The sequence below is a fragment of the Hypanus sabinus genome, chromosome 4 (assembly GCF_030144855.1).
Source record: "Hypanus sabinus isolate sHypSab1 chromosome 4, sHypSab1.hap1, whole genome shotgun sequence".
NCBI lineage: Eukaryota > Metazoa > Chordata > Chondrichthyes > Myliobatiformes > Dasyatidae > Hypanus > Hypanus sabinus.
The window spans coordinates 152811154-152837735 of record NC_082709.1 but is presented as its reverse complement, the minus strand read 5'-3'; the positions used below and the strand labels follow the sequence as shown (position 1 = coordinate 152837735).

General features: G+C 36.7%; 2 protein-coding genes across 3 annotated transcripts in view; one reads left to right on the top strand and one right to left on the bottom strand.

Annotated features, from left to right (window-relative positions):
* Nucleotides 1-19578, top strand: part of popdc2 (popeye domain containing 2) — a 25511-nt gene extending 5933 nt beyond the window's left edge. The window contains exons 2-4 of one of the 2 annotated variants that reach the window (XM_059968453.1): nucleotides 9319-9427; nucleotides 10308-10644; nucleotides 18627-19578. In XM_059968453.1, coding sequence (XP_059824436.1) covers nucleotides 9319-9427; nucleotides 10308-10644; nucleotides 18627-18700 — 520 coding nt within the window. In that variant the 3' untranslated portion in view covers nucleotides 18701-19578. Of the gene's footprint in view, nucleotides 1-9318; nucleotides 9428-10307; nucleotides 10781-18626 lie in introns of both variants that reach the window. The other variant, XM_059968452.1, reaches the window with a different exon arrangement.
* On the bottom strand, nucleotides 19244-26582 carry taf13 (TATA-box binding protein associated factor 13). The gene is made up of 4 exons (XM_059968454.1): nucleotides 26429-26582; nucleotides 22944-23022; nucleotides 22004-22101; nucleotides 19244-20294 (listed from the first exon to the last, which is right to left on the bottom strand). Exons 1-4 carry the CDS (start codon nucleotides 26480-26482, stop codon nucleotides 20124-20126), a joined length of 402 nt encoding a protein of 133 aa, XP_059824437.1. The 5' UTR covers nucleotides 26483-26582; the 3' UTR covers nucleotides 19244-20123.

Here is a 26582-nt window from a genome sequence, read left to right as displayed (position 1 = left end):
TGCAAGTTCATATCTCTATTGGAGTCTCTGACGTGGGGCTGAAGGAAAAGGCAGAGAACACGAGAAACTAAACCACCAGTTGCAACCAAGATAGTGCTGGAAACGCTCAGCAGGTCAGGCAGCATCCGTGGAGAATGAAACAGTTAAGTAAGGGAACCTTCAAAAGAAATGGGAAAGAGAGATAATGTTTATAGAGAGATGGTGGAATGGTAGGACAGTACAGAGAAAATATCTATGATACAGTGGGACCAATTCAGATGGATGAAAGGAAGCAGTTATCATTTGGTATCTCGATTATGTTTTGCTGCTAGTAAAGCTGTGAAACATGCTCAGCAGATCAGGCTGTACTAAAGCTGAAAGAATAATTAACCCAGTCTCCCAGAAGGATGGCTTAAAACAGAAAAGGACTGTTCTCATACAGAAAGAGAAAGCAGTTACCTGATGTTGGAAAATTTAATATTAAATCCAGATGGCTCCAGTGTGTTCAGATCAGGTGTGAGTTGTTGTCCCACAAGCCTCGTTGTAATATTGCAGGAGATTGTTGACGCTTTGTAATATTGCATGAGATTGTTGACGCTTTGTAATATTGCAGGAGATTATGGACGCTTTGTAATATTGCAGGAGATTATGGACGCTTTGTAATATTGCAGGAGATTATTGATGCTTTGTAATATTGCAGGAGATTGTTGACGCTTTGTAATATTGCAGGAGATTGTTGACGCTTTGTAATATTGCAGGAGATTGTTGACGCTTTGTAATATTGCAGGAGATTATTAATGCTTTGCTGCATGCTTGAGTGCTCGGTGCAGGGTGCTGATGCTTTTTCCTGGTGAGGGTGGGGTCATTGTCTTGTTGCTTCTTGTGTGTGTGAGGGGGAGTTGGGAGGGCTTTGAGGCTCTAATGTTTGTCATTCATTCTTTGGGGCATTTCTCTGTTTTCATGGAAGTCTGTGAAGAAAAAGAATTTCAGGATGTATATTGTATACATTTCTCTGACATTAAATGTACCTACCTACCTATTGAAGGAGCAGGTTGGGGCACTGAATGATTAAAGAAACAGGCAACAGGAATCTCAGGGTCTGTCCTGCAAACATTGCAGGTGCTCCACAGAACGTATTCCACATTCCATTTCTCCAGTGTGGAGGAGACCACATTATGAGTACTGATTGCAGTATATTGATTGGAAGAAGTGAATTTGAATTGCTGCCTCAATTATAAAGACTATTTGGGTTGATGAATGGTTGGAAGGGAAGAGGTAAAAGGACAGTAGTTGCAACAGGAAGAACCATAAAGCAGTAAGGGTCGTTGGTGATGGTAAAGCAGACCAGGGAGTTGTGAAGGGAACAGTCCTTTCAAAATGCAGAAATGGTGGCGGGGGGGGGGGGGGATATTTTTCTGGTGGAGGAATCCTATTAAAGGTGAAAGGAATGGTAGTGGATGTTCAATATCTGGACTTTAACAAAGTCCTGCATGGGGCATTGGTCAAGAGGGTTCAGTCTCTATGCATTCAGGATGAGGTAATAATTTGGATTCAACATTGGCCTCACAGGAGAATCCGGATGAATGGTAGTAAATGCTTGCCTTTCTAACTGGTGGCCTCTGACTAGTGATGTGCAGCAGCGATCAAAGCTGGCTCCTTAGTTGCTTGTTATTTATAATGAACGGCCTGGATGATAATGTGCTAAACTGGATCAGCAAGTTAGTGGATGATGGCAAGATTGGGGACCTAGTGAATAGTGAAGAAGGCTACCAAAGCTTGAAGCAGGATTTGGACTGCTGGAAAAATGGGCTGAAAAATGGCACAAAGAATTTAATGTAGACAGGAGTGAGGTGTTGCACTTCAGGAGGACAAAGCAGAGTCGGAGTTACATCGTGAGTGGTAGGATGCTAAGGAGTGTAGTAAAACAGATCCATTATTCTATGAAAGTTGCATCACAGGTAGATAGGGTCATAAAGAGAGCTTTTGGAACATTGGCCTTCAGGGCGTTGAGTACAGGAGTTGGGATGTTATGTTGAAATTATATGAGATGTTAGTGAGGCCAAATTTTGAGTATTGTGTGCACTTCTGGTTACCTACCTACAGGAAAGATAGCAATAAGATTGAAAAATTTACAAGGATGTTGCCAGGACTTGAGGACCTGAGGCACTGTATAGGGAAGGGTTGAATAGGTTAGGACTTTATTCCCTGGAGTGTAGGTGAATAATGAGAGATATTATAGAAGTATAAAAAATAATGAAGGGTATAGATAGTGTTAATGTAAACAGGTATTTTCCACTGAGGTTTTGTGAGACTAGAACCAGAGGCCATAGGTTAAGAGTGAAAAGTAAAATATTTATGGTGAACTTCACTCAGAGGGTGGTGTGAGTGTGGAATGAGCTGCCAGTTTCAGTAGCAGATGCAGGTTCAATTGCAACATTTAAGAGAAGTTTAGCTAAGCACATAGACGGGAGAGTTATGGAGGGGTATGGTCTGGATGCAGTTCAAAGGGACTATGCAGAATAACAGCTCAACATGGACTAGTTGAGCCAAAAGGCTTGCTTCTGTGCTGTAGTGTTCTACGACTCTCTGAATGAATCTACTTGTTTTTTTTTTCTTTTTTTAAAATATATTTATTAAGTTTTTAAGAGAATTACATACAATGAATAAAATAATAGAGTAATGAAAATTAATTTTGGTCCTCCCCCCTCCCCTTAACCCTTCCCCCATTAACATCCCTATCTAAAGAAAAAAGAAAGTAAGAAGAAAGAAATAAGGATTGCCTGGATATCGGAGGATCCCCACATGCTCCATGGAGTTCAAAATAACTTTAGTATATATCTTTATTTTTTTCGCCAAATAACTAATCATTTTATCTTCAAAGGACCTATATATTTAATCCTATCTTTTGTAGATAGGGGTGCCAAATTTTCAAGAATATATCAAATTCATTTCTTAAATTATCAGTAATTTTTTCAAGTGGAATGCAGCTATATATTTCATTATTCCAACGGTCCATAGTTAAGTATGAATCTGATTTCCAAGTAACTGCAATAGCTTTTTTGACTACTGCCAATGCAATTTTTATAATTTGTTTCTGATATTTATTCAATTTAGGTTTTGGTATTATCCCTTCAATATCACCTAATAAAAATAATATTGGGCTATGTGGAAGTTGTATTCCAATAATTTGTTCCAGTGAAAGTCTTAGATTTATCCAAAAAGGTTGAATTTTAAAACAAGATCAAGTAGAATGTAAAAAAGTACCAATTTCTTGATTACATCGGAAACATTGGTCAGATAAATTTGGGTTTAATCTATTTATTTTTTGTGGTGTAATATATAATTGATGTAAAAAATTGTACTGTACGAACCTATTGTATTGTATTTGTCATACTATCAAGACATAGTCTTGACCAATTTTTTTCATCAATTTTAATATTCAAATCAGTTTCCCATTTTTGTCTTGACTTATGAATTCCTGGTTTAATTGTCTGTTTTTGAATCAAATTATACATACAAGTTGTAAATTTTTAAATTTTTCCTTTTTGAATTAAAGTTTCTATTTCATTAGGTTTTGGCATTAACATTGTTTGACCCAGTTTATCTCTTAAATAGGCCTTTAATTGAAAATAACAGAAAAGAGTGTTATTTGATATTTTATATTTATTCTTTAATTGATCAAACAACATCAATATACCCCCTTCAAAACAGTCACCTATATATCTGATCCCTTTTTGAAACCAGTTATATAAAAGTTGATTATCCATTGTAAATGGAATAAGTCTATTTTGAATTAGGGTTCTCTTTACTAATAAAGATTTCTTTATCTCATCATTCACATTTATCCTATTCCATAAATCAATCAAATGTTTTAATATAAGAGATTCTTTCTTTTCCCATATCCATTTGGATTCCCATTTATATATAAAATCTTCTGGTATATTTTCTCCTATCTTATCTAATTCTATTCTAATCCATCCCAGTTTTTCTTCATCAAAAAAAGATGCAATAAATCTAAGTTGATTTGCTTTATAATAATTCTTAAAATTTGGGAGTTGTAACCCTCCTAGGTCAAATTTACATGTCAATTTTTCCAACGATATTCTTGACATCTTACCTTTCCAAAGAAACTTCCTCACACATTTATTCAACTCTTGAAAAAACTTCTGGGGCAGTTGTATTGGTAATGTTTGGAATAAATATTGTAATCTAGGAAATATATTCATTTTTACAGCATTAACTCTACCTACTAATGTTATTGGTAACATCATCCATTTATCAAGATCATCTTGTAATTTTTTTCAATAATGGCAAATAATTTAATATATATAAATTCTATATATTATTATCGACTCTTATACTTAAATATTTTATACCATTTGTCGGCCATCTTAATTGAGTTACTAATCGACATTGACTATAATCTCCTTTAATAAGGGGTAAAATTTCACTTTTATCCCAGTTTACTTTATACCCTGTTACTTTCCCATATTCTTCCAATCTAAAAGATAATTTATGCAATGAATACAATGGATTTGTTAAATAAATCAGAACATCATCGGCAAATAAATTAATCTTATATTCCTCCTGGTTAACTCTGAAGCCCACAATATCTGGATCCGTTCTAATTAATTCAGCTAATGGTTCTATCTCCAATACAAATAGGGCAGGTGATAATGGACAGCCTTGTCTAGTTGACCCTGTTAACTGGAATGATGTTGAAATTTGATCATTTGTCACTACTTTAGCTTTGGGACTAGTATTTAAGATTTTGATCCATTTTATAAAAGATTTTCCTAACCCATATTTTTCCAATACCTTAAATAAAAAGTCCCATTCCAATCTATCAAATGCTTTTTCTGCATCCAAAGCAACTGCCACACTCATTTCCTCCTTCTTTTGTGCCAGATGAATTATGCTAAGTAACCGAGTTACATTATCTGCCGATTGCCTGTTTTTTAATAAAGCCTGTTTGATCCATATGTATTAATTTTGGTAAATGTTTAGATAATCTATTAGATAAAATTTTTGCTATTATTTTATAATCTGTATTAAACAAAGAGATAGGCCTATATGATGTTGGTTTTAAAGGATCTCTATCTTTTTTTGGCAATACTATTAAGATCGCTGTCGAAAAAGATTGTGGAAGCTTATGTGTTCTTTCCGCTTGATATATTAACTCCATAAAGGGAGGGATTAATAAATCTTTAAATTTTTTATAAAATTCAGGCAGAAAACCGTCTTCTCCTGGAGATTTGTTACTCTGGAGTGATCCTAAAGCTTCTTCAACCTCTTTTAATGTAAAGGGCATATCTAATCCTTTCTGTTCTTCCAAATTCAATTTTGGAAGAGTTATTTGTGATATATATATAAAAAAAATTTCTATCTCAACAACCTCATTTTGTGATTCTGATTGATATAATTCGGAGTAAAATTTTTAAAAAGTTTCATTAATTTCTAAAGGTTTATAAGTAATTTTATTTGCACTTATTCTAATTGCATTTATTGTTTTGGAAGCCTGCTCTGTTTTCAACTGCCAAGCAAGAATCTTGTGTGATCTGTCACCTAATTCGTAATATCTCTGTTTAGTTCTCATAATTACTTTTTCTGTTTGATATGTCTGGAGAGTATTATATTGTAGCTTCTTATTGACGAGTTGTCTTCGTTTTTCTTCTGTCATATATCTTTGGGATTCTTTTTCTAATTTTGTAATCTCTTTTTCTAATTGATCTATTTCTACCATATAGTCCTTCTTAATTTTAGAAGTATAACTTATTATCTGACCCCTCAACTATGCTTTCATTGCTTTCCATAATATAAATTTATCATCAACTGAATATAAGTTTGTATCCAAAAAATTTTAATAAAATTGAATTAAATATCCATCTGTAAATCAATTCCTCCTTATCCATCATTATCATTGCCATTATCAAGGTAGAATGATCTGACAGTATTCTCGCTTTATATTCCACACTTTTCACTCTATCCTGAATATTCATTGATAATAGGAAAAAATCAATCCTTGAATAAGTTTTATGTCTATTTGAATAAAATGAATAATCTCTTTCTCTTGGATTAATTCTTCTCCATATATCAATCAAATTTAAGTCTTTCATCAATGATAAAGTTAGCTTTATTACTTTTGATTTTTTAACAGCCTTAGTCGACCTATCTAGAACTGGGTCTAAACAAAAGTTAAAATCTCCACCTATTAATATTTTATCATGTGCATCGGCCAAATTCAAAAAAACTTCTTGTATGAATTTTGCATCATTTTCATTTGGTGCATAAATGTTCATAAGAGTCCATAATTCCAAAAAGATTTGACAGTATAATCACATATCTCCCCACAGAATCAATTAGTACATTTTGTATTTTAATTGGTAAGGTTTTATTAACCAAAATTGCAAATCTACTTGTGAAGGATAATCCATTGAATGTGGTGGTGGATGGTGAAGATCAGGGAACTGAGCCCTTTCTCTCTGAATGGACGAGGCATGACAACAGAGATGTTTCAATATGCTTGATGTCATTGGTCCTGTCCACTCTGGAGAAAAGCACAGTTTAGTCAGAAGAAGGAAGACATTTCAGATATACCTTCGTGGAGCAAATATGATAAAGGTGGAGGAACAGGGAGAATGGGGTGAGAGGAAGGATGAGATGAAATATGTTCAAGATTGCTATGGGAATCTGTAGATTTACTATCTATCTTCTAAGGTGGAAATAAAGAGATCTAGAAGGGAAAAGTAAATGTTAGAGAAGAACCACATGAACATGAGAGTAGGGTGGAAATTAGCAGAAAAACTAATAACATTTTAGAAAGGAGCACCAATCCAAAGCAGTTGTCAATGAGCTAGATAAACAGAAAGGGTACTGAGTAGAACTGAAGCATTTGGGCGTGTTGTACCTTCTGAACTCAGTATCAGGTTCTCCAAATTTTCCTCTCTGTATCAGAACAGGCTGTAAACTACCCACATGTGATGTTGGTTGAGTTATTCTCTCACCATTAGTATGGCCTGGCATGGTGGGCATGTCTAACAATCATATCATTAGCAGCAAATAACACAAATAAAGAACTGTAATTAACCTCTAATTGCCCTCAGCAACCTATCTGAACTGACACTCTATTACAGATATTTCCCCCGTCTGTCTCTAATTCAGATATCTCCTCCATCAATTTCTCATATCTCCCTCCCTGCAATTTAAAACCATCACTTTTCCCACTCTCTGTCCTAGTCCTGACAAAGGGGCCCAATTATTTTAACTCTTTCATAGATGCTGCTTGATCAGGTGAGTATTTTCACCAAGTCCTGTCTTTATTTCAGGTTTCCAGCATTAGCACGATTCTGCAGTAGTTAGATGTCCCACAATAATCCCCTTTCTTGCCAGAGCCAGTTGGGCCCAAGTCTTCCATGTAGTAACGTGGTTAACAGTTTTTTCTGGAGAAAGGCCTTTTGCTGTGTGGCTCAATGTGGCAGGCGATTAGGCCTCTGCGCCTGTGTGGTGTCCCTTGTACTTCAACGAAGGTCTGTGATATAGGAGGATGGTATCATGGTTCTGTGGTTATGGATTGGACTATTGTGTTTATGGACTGTGGACTTTTTCCAGACTTATTGTTTTTACATTTTGTGTTTCTTAGTACCCATTCCTTATCTCTTTGTTGTGTGAGGGGAGTGGTTTTGGTGGGATTGGTGTTCTGTTAGTTTTTTGTGTGAGGGGGTGTTTATTTGGGGGGGGGGGGTCAAAGTTCTTGTTCCATTTTGTGCGAATGGAGGGCTTTTGGGGGTTGATGATTGAGTTGCTGTTCTTTGTGTGTGTCTGGGTGGGGTGGGTTGGACATTTCTTTCTGAAAGACTTTCAAGTTCTTTGTTTCGTGGCTATCTGGAAAAGATGGTTTTCAGAGTTGTATAAGGATACATGCTTTGATAATAAATGAATCTTTGAACCTCTGAACCCAAAGTTTGTACACAAATGAGTCAGTCCTGATGAAGGGGTGAAGGGTCTTGGCCCGAAACATCAACTGTTTACTCTTTTCCTTAGATGCTGCCTGGCCTGCTGAATTTCACCAGCATTTCATGTATGTTGCTGCATCATTGCCACCCATATGTGTTCTGTTCATTAGCTGGGAAGGCAAACACCTGTTGACTATCATCCCTTACAACATCCAATCATTTCTGAACTCTGATCTTGCTTCTAACCTCATCATCTTTACTGCCATCATCCATATCCACGTCTGTGATTGTGATCTATAGCTTCACTTACCTACCAGGTGAAAGACATAATATGTAGACTATTGATGTATACTGTTGGCAAATGGTCTTGTGGAAAACTGCTGTACAAAATTTCTGTAAAGTGCCTTTTTTAGTACTACACAATTTCTAGCTCATTTTTAAAAAGATGATTATAGGGGGAATGTCTGAGAGAAGTATGCTACAGTTTGCCTTTTTTCTGCACACCCAAATTACTCCAGAATAATCCATTTAATTATGCTGGTAGTCTTTGACCATGGAAAGTGTAACTTTGAGCAGTTTCAAATATGTACAGACAGGAGACACAAGAGACCTCGGATGCTGGAAAATGGAGCAAGGCACAAAGGAGCTGGAGGAACTCAGTGGGTCAGGCAGCATCATGGACAGTCAATGTTTCTTCCATAGATGCACCATATCTCACAAGCCACCCTTGCAACAATTCTCAATTTCTCTACACAGGATACAAATAACACTTATAGCCTCACAACTTACCACAGACGGGTCTCCAGCCGTCAACCACCATCTTGCCCTTTGCATTCGTTTGGGTAAAACTATATTTAGCGGCACTTCATACAATTTTGCTAAATTGAGAAATCACTAACCAAATAATCACACATGATTTCCTGAGAATGCTGCACTTCTACAGAAATATCATTAGTTACTCTGATTCAGATAGACAAACATAATCATTCCTCCAGAACTGATCAGCATATTATCATCTGCTAATCCAATCAGTGATTCCTTTCAAAGTTTAAAAAATCAGGAGAGCAAATGATTTTGGATTATGTATTAAAGGTGCCCCCAATGTAAGTAATGAACCATGAATCATACTTTAAAGTAGTGAAGCCAAACAATGCTCACAATTTAAAGCTAAGTGGTTTTGTACAGCAATTAAACTGAGCTGAACTAGCAATGTTGAAAATCCTATTTCCTGACTATAGATTGAATTTAGTAGAAAATACCATGCCTGTATATACACCTGTACTGCATGACATGGAAATAAAACAACTACCAAATATGCTACTACTTTCAAAAAATATATAAAAAGTACAGATTTGGTAATGGCAACAAAATATTTTGTGTTTTATAGGATTCGTGTTTCTCATGATCAGCAGTTTCTTCACTATATCTTTCCCTATCAGTTCCTTGACTCTCCAGAATGGGAATCTCTACGACCAAGTGAAGAGGGCAGTTTTCAAGTAATACAATTTTCTTCTTCTTTTTACTTCTTGTGCTTAAGGTGAATCACCAAGATAATAATTTAAGTTTTGGACAAATTATAGCTATCTTGTAAGTATATATTTTAACGGTCATCTATGGGCAGGCAGGAGAACTTTATATTGTCAGTCTTAAATGTGGTGTAGGAGTATTTTATGAAAAGATAAACCAAGAGCCAAATTTGAAGTACTTCTTCCAATAAGAAGTAGTATTTGCTTAGGATCACCCTTATTTATCTTGCAAGTGGAATAGTGTATTGTTATTACTATAAAATTAGCATTGCACCGGCAATGTCAGGGGACGCCCAGAAATCTCTTTAATCTGGTTTAAAAGTGTTAATACAGAACCTGTCAGGAACAGATAATTAATTTAAAATAAATTATGATCAATTCTTTGATGAACTTTGTGGCCTTGTTTGTTTTCTAGATCGAGGAGGCAGAAAACAGGAAATCACAAAGTTACATTTTAATTACTCATTATTAAAGCACATTCAATGTAAACTTACCAAATAAAGCTTTAAAATGGATTTAATCTCCTTAAGATTTATTTGTGGCCTGAACTCTTTCTCCCATCTGTACCTATAAGAGATAATGTTATAATAACATTCTCAGCAGGATGTTTTTTCTTTGACTGCTGGAATTGTATAGTGGTGAATTTTGGGCATCTTTCTCCTGATTTTCTTGACATCATTTGGAATAGGTCCTTTGAGTCATGACTTTGTGAAAATAGTATCACGGAAAAGAAACTTAAAGGTACACAACTTGCCTACAGACTGCATGCATGCAGATCTTTACTTGGTGGTACTTGGAATTAAATTCTTCTGATACAGCTGTGTCATGTATCAATGTATCTGTTTTTCAGGTGACACTGACAGCAGAAACAGACTGTTGCTATGTGACATGGAAGAGAAGGAAGTTGTATCTGCTCTTGGCTAAACACCACTATATTGCACGCCTATTCACTGTTCTGCTAGGAAATGACATTGCAGACAAACTTTACTCACTCATTGACAAGCTCTACTGCAGGGGCGGGGTCCGTTACGATATCCGTCTACCAAGTCTTTATCATGTATTGGCACCTTCTGTTGAATCTGAGAAAGAGAAGATCGCAGAAAGTCCCCATCATGTTCCTCAGAGGTCATTTAATCCTCAAGAATCTCCCTGTAAAAAATCATGTGGAGATCACAGCGACCTTTTGGGTGAGGATTCAACCAGCCTAGTTCTGGAAGACTTTGCAGATATGACTGGATCATTTATGGAATATACCAGTGAAAAAGAGTACATGAAATAATGATCCAGTAATTGTGATAAAACCTTGTGTCTGTCCATTCATGTGTAAGTACGTTGCTGCTTCAAAGTTTACCACTACATCTAAAAAAAACTAACTTGGCTCTCTGATTCTCTGGACCACTATATATGTGGTAAGTGGAAAAACTATCCTTGATCAGTTGGGGTGTCCTGCTATAGTTGACATACAGTATTAATTTGGACTAAAAATAGTTTCCTTTTAATACTCTGCATTAAACTTAATTTTTTATGGTTTTATTTATCTTACCAAACAGATGATGTTTGGGATAATTAGGAAATGATGTCATCCAAAGGATTAAAATTTAAAACATGCATCATTTTCATGCTCACGTTAACTTATTAGAAGTTGTACTTGCAAAGAAAGTCTGACGAAGGGTTGGCAACCTGGAACTGTTTCTCTCTTCACAGATGCTACTAGTCCTGCAGAACATTTGCAGTACTTTTGGTTTTTGTTTCAGGCTTCCAGCATCTGTAATATTTTAATTTTCAATTTATTAGCAAGTTCTTTTCCCATTTTAGGAAGACAAGTTCAGTTCTATAGCCTACTCATTATCTACACACAACACGCTGGAGGAACTCAGCAGGTCAGGCGGCATCCGTGGAAACGTTGACTGTTCATTTCCATGGATGCTGCCTGACCTGCTGAGTTCCTCCAGTGTGTCGTGTGTGTTGCTTTGACCCCAGCATCTGCAGAGGATTGTGTGTTTACTACTCATTATCTATTTTTGTAAATACTGTGGATGCCAGTTAATTGGGGCATTGGTTAATCAGGACAGCTGTTTATTTAGGACAACTCTTAAAGAACAAATAGCTGAAAATAGCTATTTTGATTCTCTTTGTTTATTTGGGATACTATGCTGTTTAGTTGGAACAGGAGATGGTTAGTCACGTGTACTTGTGTGGCCATTAAGCACCACATCATGCTTAGAGCAAATGGTTTTTAAATAGCATCATTTGAATGTGATTCTGGTCAGAAAGCAGTGATTTTTGTCAGGAGAGTTGGTGAGAAATAAGCAGTAAGTTTTCTGTTCACAGCAATTTCAAACATTCAGGCTTAGAGATACCAGAAATGGCTGGGGGTGAAAAGAAAACTACTTCACTACTTCAACAAGTTAGGATCAAGGGAGGAATTGAAGATATTAACAATCATCTTGAATTTTACAGATAAAAATAGAGATTTGGAAGATGCAGTCGTCAAAAGTAATTTATGAATGCAATTCATCACTTGTATTAGGTGTCTGCACTACTGCACTAATATTGTTAATTTACAGACAATCAAAAGACCATGGCAGAGAGTTCGTTATCCATCATATCTGATGATGACAGTGAAACACGTGCGGAAGAGTTTTTAAAGTGGAAAAGCTGTTACATTGGGACAGTTTCACTATCTCGACCTCAGAAGTCCGTGTCCCGTGGTAGAAGTAGTCATCACAAACTGGTGTCTTCCTTAGTTACAGTGAATAACTATGACTTCTTCTGTGCCTTATCATGCCCTTCGGTCTCCAGAAGTTTTATGGAGCTGCCTTCTTGGCCATTGGATGTTACTGCTGATCTCATCTTGCCCAGTGCACCAGAGCTGACTTCATGCTGCGAATTCACCAAGGCATGAGGTCCACCAGCTAAGCTCACCTGCCGAAGCGGTAAACTGGGGTCTGACCGCTGTCACGTGCAAAATGTTACTTGCGACAACAAGTGAGAGTTGAGGTGACCAAAGGTGATAGAGCTGCAACAGAATGGACACGAGAAGCCCCTTCACTAGAGGTACCACCCCTCTCTGGACACCCTATACACAACAGTGACCACTGGATGAATTACTCCGTCAATAACTATTGGGAACTAATACACAGTTTTATAGTACTGTCGTTCATTGGTAGTGTTCTAATTTGTTTTGTATTTTGTTTAAATACCTAATTTGTTACTCAGTTAAATGGTAGTTAGTCTTTTTTTATATAGTTTTTTAACTATTTCCATGAAACTTCAACTAATTGGGGCAATTGTTTAATTGGGCCAAAATGTACCGGTCCTGATGTGTCTCAATGAACTGGAATCCAATGTATATATTTAACAAGGTACAGACTTCCAATCCTGTTGCAGTACTTGGAGAAAATTTGGGGCTATCTTTTGCTTTAATGTCAGAACTAATGCTGGGGCTTCCAGGAATCCTAGTTTTTCAACATTGGTATTAGTTTAAATTGGTGGAGACGATCTTCTGTCCTGCTCTTGTTGCCTTTGGCTGCCCCATTTTGATTCACTGGACCTTCCAGAAAGTCCAATAGGCCAGGCAATCTCAATCTTCTGCATTCCTCCCAGCTTGATAGCTGGAAAAATCTACCTGGTGAACACAAGCCAATTTAATTCTTGGTACTAGAATGCCAGCCCCCATTCAAATCAATGGAAGATATTGGCCCTGGAAGGAAATTAAGTATTTGTAATACTATTATTTGTTAGTTTTGATTATTTAAATTGATATTGCATGGGTACTTTTTTAGATTTTTAAATGCAGCTTATTTTTAATATGCCCTAAAGAAGAAATCACACTCATTAACTATGATGGTGTCAGAGTGTAAGATTCAGAGACTGACCGACAGTCAGTGAGTTCAAATGGCTGCCTGAGCACAGACAGCCCCTAAGCCAAAGTATGCTGAGATAAGCTTCACGGCCACAGGTGTAGTCATGTTGAAAGAATCAATGTTGCAGAGAGACCTGGGCCGATAGATTCTGGGGCAACGTAAGATCTTTTCCATTATTAAAGAAATGTTAAAGCAGGCCATACAAGCATACATTGATGTTTGTATTTCCCTTCAACAGAGCACATTTGCTATTATCAAGATTAGGCTTCTCTTTATTTTGTGTATTCTAGCAGCATTACCACTTTGAAATATTTTGAACAAAACCCAGTCTGCATCAGTTCATAGAACACGAGGGTCAGTGTGTGACTGTTGAGTTGCTTGTCAATGAAGTAACTTCAGCACATTTTATGCAAAATCCAGGATGCCATATTTTGAAAATATTGTGGTACTCTGTAGTGCGGCATTCATCAATTAGAAAGATCTATATCCAACATTCAAGTAGACCATGAGCATTGTCAAGAAATCTTGAAAGCAAAAGCTTACTTCTTCAACTATTATAGTACTGTGCAAAAGTCTTAGGTACACATACAGGTATAGATAGTTAACATGCCTAAGACCTTTGCATAGTATTGTAGTAATTTTATGTATTGCACTGTACAGCTGCAACAGAAAAACATGTTTCATGACATTTGTGAGTGATGATAAACCTGATTCTGAAATGGGTCTCTATTGTGGACTGAGAGTGAGAAGGGGGCAGAATGAGGGGAATCATGGTTGGGAAAAGGGGAAGGAAGAGGGGAGGGAGCAGGAAGCACCAGAGAGACATTCTGTAATAATCAATAAACCAATTGTTTGGAATGAAATGATCTTGACTGGTGTTTCAGGGCTGGGTGTGTCTACACCCACTCCACCCACAGCCCCTGGCTCTCTTTCTCTGCCATCTGTCTGATATCCCTCCCGCAGCTGTCCACCCTCACCATTCCAACATCCTTTGCTCTCATCAGATTTACAAACTCGCTTTCCACTCCACATTGACAAATATAGTACTGTGTGAAAGTCTTAAGCACCTTTGCTATTTAAAAATGCTATATAAAATTGTATATATTTTGCTATATACGAGTTGCTATAGAAAGTTTTAAGCACCTGCGCCTTAGACTTTTGCACAGTACTGTATGTGATTTAAAAGCTATTTATTCCCTGAAAATTTCACCAGCAGAAGAAAAATTCTAGGAGACTTAGTGTAGAGTTATGTCCACACTATAGACTAGAGCATATTCCTACAGCCTCTATCAAATTGGAAAATGGCTAACATAAGAGGGCACAGTTTTCAGGTGCTTGGAAGTAGGTACAGAGATGTCTGGGGTAAGTTTTTTACTCAGAGAGTGGTGTGTGGAATGGGCTGCCAGCGATAGTGGTGAAGGCTATGGGTAACCTTAGGTAATTTCTAAGTACATGTGCAGCACAGCATTGTGGGTCAAAGGGCCTGTATTGTGCTGTAGGTTTTCTGTTTCTAAAAGTGGGGAAAAAACAATCAGTTATCATTATTCTTTCATCATATAGGAATTTCATGATACTTACTCAAACATGATCATGGAAGCACCATCATCAAAGGACAGTGGTAGCACAATGTCCCGTTATTTAGGAATTGACCATGTATGCATCTTCATAACAAATGCTCTCATCTCAACAGTAAGTTAAAAGATGGCAGTAATGTTGAAAAGGGTAATGTTTCATCTTCAGTGATACCTTGAATTGTTATGTATTGCCAAAAAAAAACTCCTTGGTTTTGAAAAATTTCTTCAAGGAATCAACATTGCCACAGATTTTCAAGTTCCTTCATTTTTGATGCACAATAATTGTGTCCAGAATTCTCCTATAATCATTCTGATGAAAAATGGAGCTGCACAGTAGCACAGTGCAGGTGACCGGGGTTCAATACCCGCTGCCTGTAAGGAGTTTGTACATTTTCCAGTGACCATGTGGGTTTCCTCTGGGTACTCTGGTTTCCTCCCATAGTCCAAGACCTGCCGGTTGGTAGGTTAATTGGTCATTGTAAATTGTCCTGTGATTAGGCTGGGATTAAATTGGGGGATGGTTGGGTGGTATGGCTCAAAGGACTTACACAGCGCTGTAGCTCAATAAACAAATAAATAAATATTTAATTCCTGCCCCAAATCATATTGTTTCTTATGTAAACTGAAGAAATTTTGCAGCGAAGTATAAAACAATATGACAATATTGTGGTGGTGTGTTTTATTGGTGACTAGAGTGGAACATTGCACATTAGAATGAAGACTAGATTTCAAATCTGTTGGCATAGGTACAATAGACAAAATGCCAAGTTTAGAAAAGTGATTATTTTTTGTGGTTTGATTTGTGACATGCTCTGCTTACATGGAATGTTTGTTTGATATAATCAGGTTCCAGGAAAATGTTTCGACACATATGATAGTGCGCTACAGTCTGAATGAACAGAAAAATTAAGTCTCTTCCCCACTCCGTCTTTCTTGAGAGGCAGGGATTGAGATTAGTGGGAAGGCTTACAAACAGCACTCACAACATTAAATCACGAATTTGCATCTTTGAGTTGCTTTCAATCAATTCTATATTAATGTTTACCTGGATTATAAGGAAATTCATAATTTTGCCTTCAAGCCAATGATGATACCCGAAGTGTTCAGTTACAAAATGGTTTTAAGAAAAAACAGAATGTAAATACAAATTATTTCACCTTTATTAGAATTTTATCTGCATTTTTCATTGTCAAGAAAGATGACTGAAAAGACACTAAAACACACAAACTGCCCAATATTGAAAGTAATTAAACAAAGGATGAAACATCCTAACCTTTGTGTGTCATCATTGCCTATGGAGATGCTTCTTACGTTTCATCTGAATATAAACTTCCTATAGAAGGAAAACACTGATATTACATTTTCTAGACATAGCTTTAGAGTATAAATAGTTATAACATACTGGACAATATTATTTTTTATGTGAAGGTCTTTATAGATGTTTGAAGATGTGATAATGTGGAATTGCAAATCTTCTTTGTGGAAAACTAAATTTCATTAATGTACAGCATTATAGATCAATGCAATGTAAATTACATATTCTGATATATTTTGACCCAAGACAAATGCAGATGAACACCCCATACTGCACAAGGTGACTTTTCCATTTTATTTACATAAGGATCTGAAATTATCCAAATGTGACTGGCACATGAATGCTGAACGTGTGAATTTAATGACAACCTCTTGGTGTTAATTTATTTCTATGGTAGAATTGAGTCACTCCTTACTTTGTCATGTTTGACCTCTTTGATGGATACTTACATCCTGGGTTGGTGGGTTTGTGATATGGCATTAGGCCTTTACTCTTTTGAATTTAAAAGGATGAGAGGTGATCTCATTGATACATACAAAATTGGTGAGGAGCTTGACAGGGTAGGTGCAGCTTTGCAATTTTACTTGGCTTGGATGCCAGTAGCCAGGAGACATAGAATTAAACTAAGGATTCAGCCATTTTGGATAGGTCAGAAGAATTTCTTTATCAAGAAGATAATATAATGGCCTAACTGGAAGGCTTGTGAAGCCATAGTTGCAGATTTATTTTTAAGATATTAAAGGAATCAATGAACACTAATTACAAAAAAGTGGTACTGAGGCAAAGGTTGACCCATGACATGATAAATGGATGAGCAGGCTCAAAGTAGTAAATGGCTAACCCCTGGCTCCGTAATTCGTTTTATTTGTCATTTTACCATATTTGTTAATGGGTAGTCCTTTCAGTAACTTTTATCAACATATAGTGATATCACATTAACGATAAAGAGTGATTCAACTTTCTTTGATAACTGACCCTATTTTCAGTCTTTCATAATGTGGGAATTCCAGATTTTTTTTACACTATTCAGAAATTAGATAAATTCTACTTGAAGGATATTAATCAGGCAGTCAAATATTTCTGGTTTGTTAACTTTCTTAGTGGAGCCTACATAGTTCTTCTTTGGCACACCATTAATTACACATAAGAAATTCATAATTTGTAGTTAAGTAGTCCAGAAATTGGATATGTAAATTCTATTTATCTGATTGCCCAGTTCTATTCTATTAGTGTTCATAGCAAGGTCTACATGGTTAATCTATTGCAATACTGTATATTTTTCCTCAGGTGTTCATGGATAACAAAGCTATTCACTTTGGCTCTTTCCTGATATCACATCAAAGTATCAAATTTTTATTCAGATTTTCTGGCCCAGTTTTTCTATTATGCACCAATTGGCCTAAATTGTATCAACCCATTGAAATGTAAGGGATGTGGAGATGTTGTGAACTGATATGTAAACCAGGAAGTAAGTATCCTAAAAGTTTCAGTTAACTTGTGTTTGCTTTCCATGCGTGACATCTGCTTTTTTCAGACGTTCCTAAAATGTAGCAAACAGATGAAGCACTAAAGGTAGAAAGTACCCTGATTAAGTCTGTATTAAATCTTGGAGTTGGGGGAGTGGTGGAGAGGAAGATGTAGGCTGAAAAGGTGGGGGAAGATAATAGTGGGTTTAATTTAGCTGTTTTCATGTCATAAAACAAAGTTTTCCAATCTTAACTATTTTATATTGAGAACAACATCATGTAATGGACAATGTTGTATAAAAACCTGGATGAATGACTTTGTTCTCATAATAAATGCATCGAGTAAACTTTAATATGATCTCCCACTGTGAAATAAAAGTAGCCGTCAAATCACATTTTGGAAGCACTCGCTAACTAACCTAAGATTAGTCTAATATTCTTTTGCTAAATGCAACTATATTTTTGATAGGAAGTGTTTTTTATATCTTTATGATTACTTTTTGTCCTACATTCCTGTTTGGCTTTGATATGCTTTATGTATATCACAAATGGAATGTCAATAATGCTACAGCAGCTTCTTCCACTTAGAGATGCGAGTTTCCTATTATAAGAATTAATTAGAAATATCTGTAAAAGGATAGCATTGTTTCTAACATTAATAATAAACTTCATCAGGCACCTAGTATTAATGATAATCTGTGGAAAGTACTGTCATTGCTGTATAAACTCAATCCAATTGAACACTTACGTAAATATTAATCTGGAGGTGCATAATGGACTTTCTAATTATCATATAATTACAAACTCCCCATAAACTATTTCAAAGGCAACTTTGAGAAAAATATTCAATGTTAAATTACATTAAATGCAAGGACTTTGAAAATGTACTTATTTTTGTTAGGAAAACGTCTTATTCTCATCTTATATTTGCTGTGTTTTCCTCTGCAGGTACGAACAATTCTGGGAGTAGTATTCATAAGAAATATGCTCCACTGGCTCCTACTCAGACCCCAGAGCTCTGAACATGACCGATAAGACAATGAACATGGCATGGGAATCATTAAAAAATTACTCGATGAACAACAAAAAGACTAAAAAATGTAATTTATAGTCATGCATCTCAATATTTATTTTAACGTGGCTTCACTGATATTCTAAATAAGCAATCAGATAGTACTATTTCAGCAACTTGCATCTAATTCATCATCTGCAGCGGTTCAGTGAGATTCTGTTCTTGAGGATTAATGGAATAATGATGATAAAACTGAATTAAATTTTATTGTATCCCAGTTAATTAAAAATCTGCTATGAGGAAAATAGCATGGTACTTTAAAAAGGCACATTTTCATATATTCCACTGAAATACTGGGTAGGAGTCTTAGGCAATACTAATTTTGCCATCAAACAAAATGGAAACCTCTTGCATGATCTGCCACAATTATGATGGTGCCAAAATGACGATATTCAAGTTTTGAAATTATCAACTGTAAAATTCTGAATGACATTGTACATTTTAGGAAGTTAGTGGAAAATTATAGGTCACACAATTGTAATAAACTATAATATGCACAGTATTTTGTTTGTTTTTATTTCAATATTATTCATGGAAATACATACAGTAATAACTATATGAATGATTTAGAGAGGCTCTCAAATTTGAACAAAGTATTTTCATTCCAATACCTAAAGCCAAATTATGTAGCTGCTAAAATATAATCAAGGCAGTTCTCATAATTTGATGTAATGCTCCAATAAAGTGCCTTGTGATATTTTAATTTATGCTTTTATACAAATACTGCTGATGCATACTTTCTGTCAACATTATGCATTGAAATATCAACATAATGGAAATGTTATACATAAAATAGTTAAACTACCTTTGCAACCTTATCCCTGAAATCACAGGAGGGCGTAATGACTGCAAGGTAAGTATTGTTTTCACTTTCTTTTACAAAATAGATACATAATATATTCCTATTATAAGTTACTATGGATATTATTTATGACTTTAAAATGGGTAGAGTATATTACTGATTCAGTTACTTCCTGCCCTCCAATTCCACTTCACTATCTGTTTTTTATTAGCATCAAATTTCAGTAAGTTACTACAGCAAACAGGACAATTTACAGTTACTGTGCTATATATTTTTCCTGATATATACACAAATCTTTTAAAGACAGGCTGCAAGGATTGCTCCATTCAGCTCCTCAGCCAATAACTATGTTTACATTGTGATGACAAAAGGAAACAAATCTGCATCTCTCCCTGCTGGACACAGCCAAAATGAACTTTACTGCTCCATCTGAACAAATTATCATTACATCTTATCCCACCATATGCTACTTGCAATGGGACCTAGAGTGGAACTTCGTGCTTTAAGTAAATGTTTTAAAGGCAAGTATTTCTAAGTTACCATTTACTCCATGACATGTAACCTTCTGAAACTAAGAGCCATAATTAGCTTCATCAAAAGCTTTCCTAGCACGTTTCAATTCTTCATTCATTGTCAGCAAGTCTTTGACTCTTGCAAACTTCCTGGGATCTTTACGAATGAGAAAGACAATATCTTCTACTTGGACTCGCCCCTGACGTCCTATTGACATGGCCTTGTGTGTCTAAGCAGTAAAAAAAATTACAATTTCAATTTCAGTTTAAAAATCAAGAATTATTTAGAAAGATATTTGCAACAGATGATGATATAGCCCTAAGACTTGAAATAACCCAAGATTCACGAAGGCAATAATAGAAATCTGATATACTTAAAATGAAGTTTGTCATAAATAAACTGTATAAATTGCTTTGAACAGCATATCCAGAAATGTTGAAAAAAATTCTATTCCCTCAGAGTTTAATATGATTCTATATTGTTGGAGCTTTTGTTCATCAACATGGAGTGTGGACACTTGATGAGTTACATCTGACTAATTAAGTTACAGAACCCAGTGTCAATCCCACTCCTTCAGGAGAGGCAAGTAAATCAGGCTGATTGTCCATCAACACACATAAAATGCTGGAGGAACTCAGCAGGCCAGGCAGCATCAATGGAAGACAGTAAGGTCGACATTTCGAATCGAAATCCATCAGCAGGGCTGGAGAAAAAAAGCTGAGGAGTAGATTTAAAAGGTGAGGGGAGAGAGAACCACCAGGTGATAGGTGAAACCTGGAGGGGGAGGGATGAAGTAAACAGCTGGGAACTTGATTGGTGAGATGAGGTGAGAAAGGTGATGGGAAATGGAGGTAGGTGGTTTTGGGTGGCATTACCAGAAGTTTGAGAAATCGATGTTCATGCCATCAGATTGGAGGCTACCCAAACAGAAGATAAGGTGTTGTTCCTCCAACCTAAGTGTGGCCTCAGCATGACAGTGGAGGAGGCCAAGGATGGACATATGGGAATGGGACATGCAATTAAAATGAGTGGCCTCTGGAAGATAACACTTATTTTGGTGAACAGAGCATAGATGTTCAGCGAAGTGGTCTCCCCTATGTCGGGTCTCACCAATGTATAGGAGGCCACACCAGGAGCACTGGATGCAGTAAATGACCCCAAAAGATTGTCAAGCAACAGAGCTCTCGCATGCTGCAAATCCACCCCCACCCATTTAACAACAAATTAGGTATGTTCCAAGTTTCCCATTGGAAGCAACCTTTATTTCAACATTAATAATGTTAGTCAGGAATTACCTTAACACCTAACAGACCTTGGTGATCCTTCTCTCAAAAAAGTCATTAGTCAATATACAACCTTTTATTATGGCTTGGAAGCTTCAGTTGACAGGAAGCAGATATCAAGAAACTGAGAGAGGAAAACCCGTAACCAATACAACTCATTATTAAAACCATACTTGCAAATGAGACAAGTGATGAAAGCATAATCTAGTCTGGACATTGAGAAAGCAAATGAAATAGAATAAATATAGAAATTCACGCTGGACAGCCAGATTTAAAATGATTGTCAAAAGAACTATAAAGCAAGTAAAATTTCTTTTATGTAATAAATTATCATGATCCGGCATCATGCACCCCATGAAAGGATGTAGGAGACAATACAAGTACTAATTTTAAATAGGGAGGTAGCCTTGAGACTAATCAGATGGTGTTCCCACAAAGTTGCAAATCATTCGAGGTGATCTGTTAAAATTTTATGTTTTGGTGTCTTTGAATTCCATAGGCAAATTTTGATTCACTATTGAGAGAAGAATTTTCACAACTTTATTTGAATTGAACAAGTCTGTTTTCAGCAGCATGTTCTCCCAAATTTAAACGCTATATGTCATTGTGAATAATTGAACTTATACTCAGACAACAATTTGTGTAGCTAACTCACCATTTCAGTGATAAATTCTATGACAAGATCTTCCAGGATGTCCACTGATTCAGTATAAGGATTCTGGTCATCTCCAAAGCCATACATCATGCATCTCACTGTTTGGAAGGAACATAAACTTCAAAATGTCAACTATTATAACCTAGTAAATGTTCAATGTCTGCTGCAAATGCCGAGATTCAACTTTCACTTGGAATTTTGCTTAGTAATAACCAACATTAAAGTTACATTAAGGTAATTAATCTATATTAAATAGATTAATCCATTGAAGGTTACAGGATATGAAATGATTGGAAAGAGGGAGAAGATGTGTTGAGTGACTCCAGCCATGGACATGGTTCTCAGACGGAACTCAGTGCCCACGAGGAAGAAACATTTAATTTCTATTCTTAATGTATTCAAAGAGTACTTGATACACTAACGTGACTAATATGGTTGCGAAGTTCTTTTAGTTTTGACATCATTGTGGTCAGATCTACAACTTTCATTTCTGCTTCTTCACAGCAAATTAAAGGCAAAATGTATGTGCTTATGACCTTTAAAAAGGAATACAAATTACATATCAAATTAATACTGTATTACTTTAATAAAGGAAAAATGTCTACAAAAATTTCTGTTAAGACTGTTTCTTAATCTTCTAGCAGCTGCTACAGTAGCAGTTTACAATAAAAAATATAAAACTCTAAGAAAGCTTTGTGAAGATTTTGCATAAATGTCATTGCATTTCCTTAGGAAAACAAGATCACAATTTCAAAATCCAACTCTTAATATTGTATCGAATGATCAATAAAAACATAACTATGATGAATTAATTGGTGATTCATCAGTGCAAATGGATTATGGTTAAACTTCTATGGTCTACAGGAATTTGTTTGATTTTACACATCATTCATTTAGTCACGGATTATTGATTTCCAACAGTTTAGCAGAATTGACTTACATTCCTTTGAAAATAATCTTTTTCTTCTGCCTTGTCCACCTTCAGCACCACTTCCACTCTCTTCCACATCTTCGTCAAACTATAAATACAAAAGAATCACAAAGATTACACACAACAGAGTTTGCAGATGCTGGAAATCTTGAGAAAACACACAAAAAGCTGGAGGAACTCAACACATCAGAGAGCATCTATTTATTCCTCTTTTAATTTTTATTCCTCTCCATAGATGCTGACTGACCTGCTAAGTTCCACCAGCATTATGTATGTTGTTCCGGATTTCCAGCCTCTACCAAATCTCATGTTACTGTTGTTCTTCAGTCGCTTAGTTGAGTCCAACTGTTCATGACCTCATAGACCATAGGGTTTTCATGGCAAGATACGCAAGTAGATTGCCAGGCCTTTCTTCTGTGCAGATATTGTTGCTGCTCAGGTTGGGACATAGCTGGGTTTCAAACTCAGAATCATCGGCCTTGAAATTTAGTGCTGATGCCACTTCACCACTGATTGGCGGTGTTGTGTTACTAATTACCTCTACTTGCAAGAATCTTACCAAAGATAAGATGATGCCAGGCCATACAAGAAGTTGTCAAGGCCTAGTGCCTAAGTATTCGACCAAGAATCAGCGTGAGTTTTACTGTGGAAAGAGCAATGTCAGCAGTTTAGTAAGAGGAGTCAAAAGGCAGTTTATCTAAATGGAGAGATTGTAAATAAAGTACAGAGGGAACTCTATGTTTTAGTGTACACCCACCAAAAAGTTAGCAGGCAGGTCCAACAGGTTTTTAAGATGACAAATGGAATTTTATTGGGGTTTAAAAATAGGTAGGTTTTGTAACAATTGAACAGTGTGTTGATAAGGCTATAGCTGGACCATTGTGCACAATTTTGATCCCGTTACATAAAAAGGATATAGTAGGCAGTTGAAAGCAGATTCATTAGTTTAACTTGTGGGAAGAAAGGGTCATCGTATCAAGAGACTGGACACTTGGGTCTGCATTCCTTAAAATTCAGATGAACCAGAACCAAAAGAGTCTCATAAGGGGAGATATTGAGATGTTTGCAGTAATAAGAACCCCATGCAAGGGATAAGATCACAAGATAAATGGTTGATCATTTAAAAGTGTGATGTATAGAAACTTTTTCTCTCAGAGGGTATTGAATCTCTGGAATTCTCTGCCCCAGAGTATGATAGGAGCTAGATCATCAGATATATTTAAGCAGTTAAAAATCAGCAGGTATCACTGAGCTCATGGTGGAAAGGTAAACAAAGCTGGATGCTTAACATCCAAGGACACACGTCATATCAAACGGACAATCAGGAGGGCAGAGGAGATGAAGTGTTTTCTAATAAAAAATGAAATAAGGACTTAGAGCAGAAGATGTAGAATCCTTCTGGGTAGAGTTAAGAAACTGCGAGGTAAAACTGGAAGACTCTGATGGTAGTTACAGATCTCCAAACAGTAGCCAGAAGTGGGGTACAAATTACAATGCAGAATAGAACAGGCATGTGAAAAGGGGATTTCAATATGCAGGCAGATTGGAAAAATCAGGTTGATGCTAGACCCCAAGAGAAAGAGTTTATAGTATGCCTACAAAATGGCTTTTTAGAGCAGCTTGTGGTCGAGCTGAATAGGGAAAAAGCAATTCTGGATTGGGGGTTGTATAATGAACTACATTTGATTAGGAAGCTTAAGGTAGTGGAACCCTTAGGAGACCGTGATCATAACATAATAGCATTTATCCTCCAGACTGAAATGCAGAAGCTAAATTCAGGTGTATTGGTATTACAGATAAGTAAAGGTAATTAAAGAAGCATTCGAGAGGTGTTGGACAAAGTTGATTGGAAGGGGACACTGGCAGGAATGACTGGATAACAGCAATGGCTGCAGATTCTGGGAACAATTCAGAAGGCTCAGGATAGATACGTCCCAAAGAAGCATTAATATTCTAAAGGGAGGACAAGACAACCATGGCTGACAAGGGAAATCAAAGACAGCATAAAAGCAAAAGAGAAGATGTACAGTATAGCAAAAATTAGTAGGAAGGTTTTAAAAACCAACAGAAGGCAACTAAAAAGCCACAAGGAAGGAAAATATGATATATGAAGGTAAGCTAGCCGGTGCAAGATGAGGAACTGCTTGCTGCATGTTTGTTCTCGCAGAAACATGGCTCCAGGACCACATTGCCACTGTGACATTGGAAAGGGTCCAGAGGAAATTTAGGAGAATGATCCCATGAATGAAAGAGTTAATCTACGAGGAGTGTTTGAAGGCTGCGGGCCTATACTCACTGGAGTTTAATAGAATGGGGGGGGGGGGGGAAGAATCTCATTTAAACCTACCAAATATTGAAAAACCTAGATACAGTGGAGAAGTTGTTTCTAATAGTATGGGCATCTTGGACCAGAGAGTACAGCCTCAGAATAGAAGACTGTCCATCTAGAACAGAGATAAAGAAGAATTTCCTTAGCCAGAGGGTGGAGAATCTGTGGAATTCATGACCGCCACAGCTGTTTGTGGCAAAGTCATTAGGTATATTTAAAAAACAGGTTGATATATTCTTGAATAGTAAAGGCTTCAAAGGTTATGGGAAGAACACAGGAGAAAACAGTTGAGAAGGAGAAAAAAAAACAGCCATGTTTGAATGGTAGAGCAAACTCAATTGGACAAATGGCTTAATTTTACTCCTATGTCTTATAACTCTTTGAAAGATCATGGGGAACTGGCATACAATCAAATTGAATGGCAGGATAGGCATGAGGGATAGGAGGTCTGCTCTTACTTCTACTTTCTTGTGTAACTGCAGCTACAACAGCTCTCAGGAAGCACTGCAAAATCCAACAAAAATAAAAACCCAGCCTACTTGACTGATACCTCATCATACTAAGTGATAATACATCAAATTCTGAACCAATTGCATAAACATTCGTTCTCTGCAACTCCAATACTGTATACAGTATCTGTATCCATAAAATCCATAATAGTTAATTCTTGAGGTACTCCAATAATATCTCCAAAATCCACAGACTCTACCAAAGTACAAACTTTACTGAGAACAGAAACACAGTAAAACACAGCTTAGTTTTATTTCTTACTTTACTGCTGTTTTACCGAAGGGTTTTGTTTAGACTTCTGATCGAGCAGCCAAATTTCACCATTTATGTGCAAATAAAAAAATGCCAACGCTAGAAAATCGCAAAAATAGCAACAGAAACAGTGGGAAACAATCAAACAGGACAGACAGAATATATGGAAGGAATATTCCTGGTATGGAACTCTGAGGAGGGCATCCTGGATGCTAAACGTTAAAATACTCTGTTTCTACAGATGCTGCCCGACAGGATTAAGTGTTACCAGAGTATCTGATTTTATTTCACCGTCTTAAACGCGTTGTTCCCTAAGCGCCACTGCCAGACGGCAACGCTTGCACTACACAGCCAGATCCGCCAATACAGCCAACGCTCTGGTACCTCAGGGATCCAAACTCACCGCCGGCTCATCGTCCTCATCAGCCATTTTCCTCGGTGACGGGTCTCTGTCCATCCAGAATGACGTCACGGCCGCCCTTGTCAGCTCGAGCGCGCGGTCCGGTCTTCCGGGCGGCCGCGGAGCCGGGTCACGTGAGAGGGGGCCCAGCCCGCTG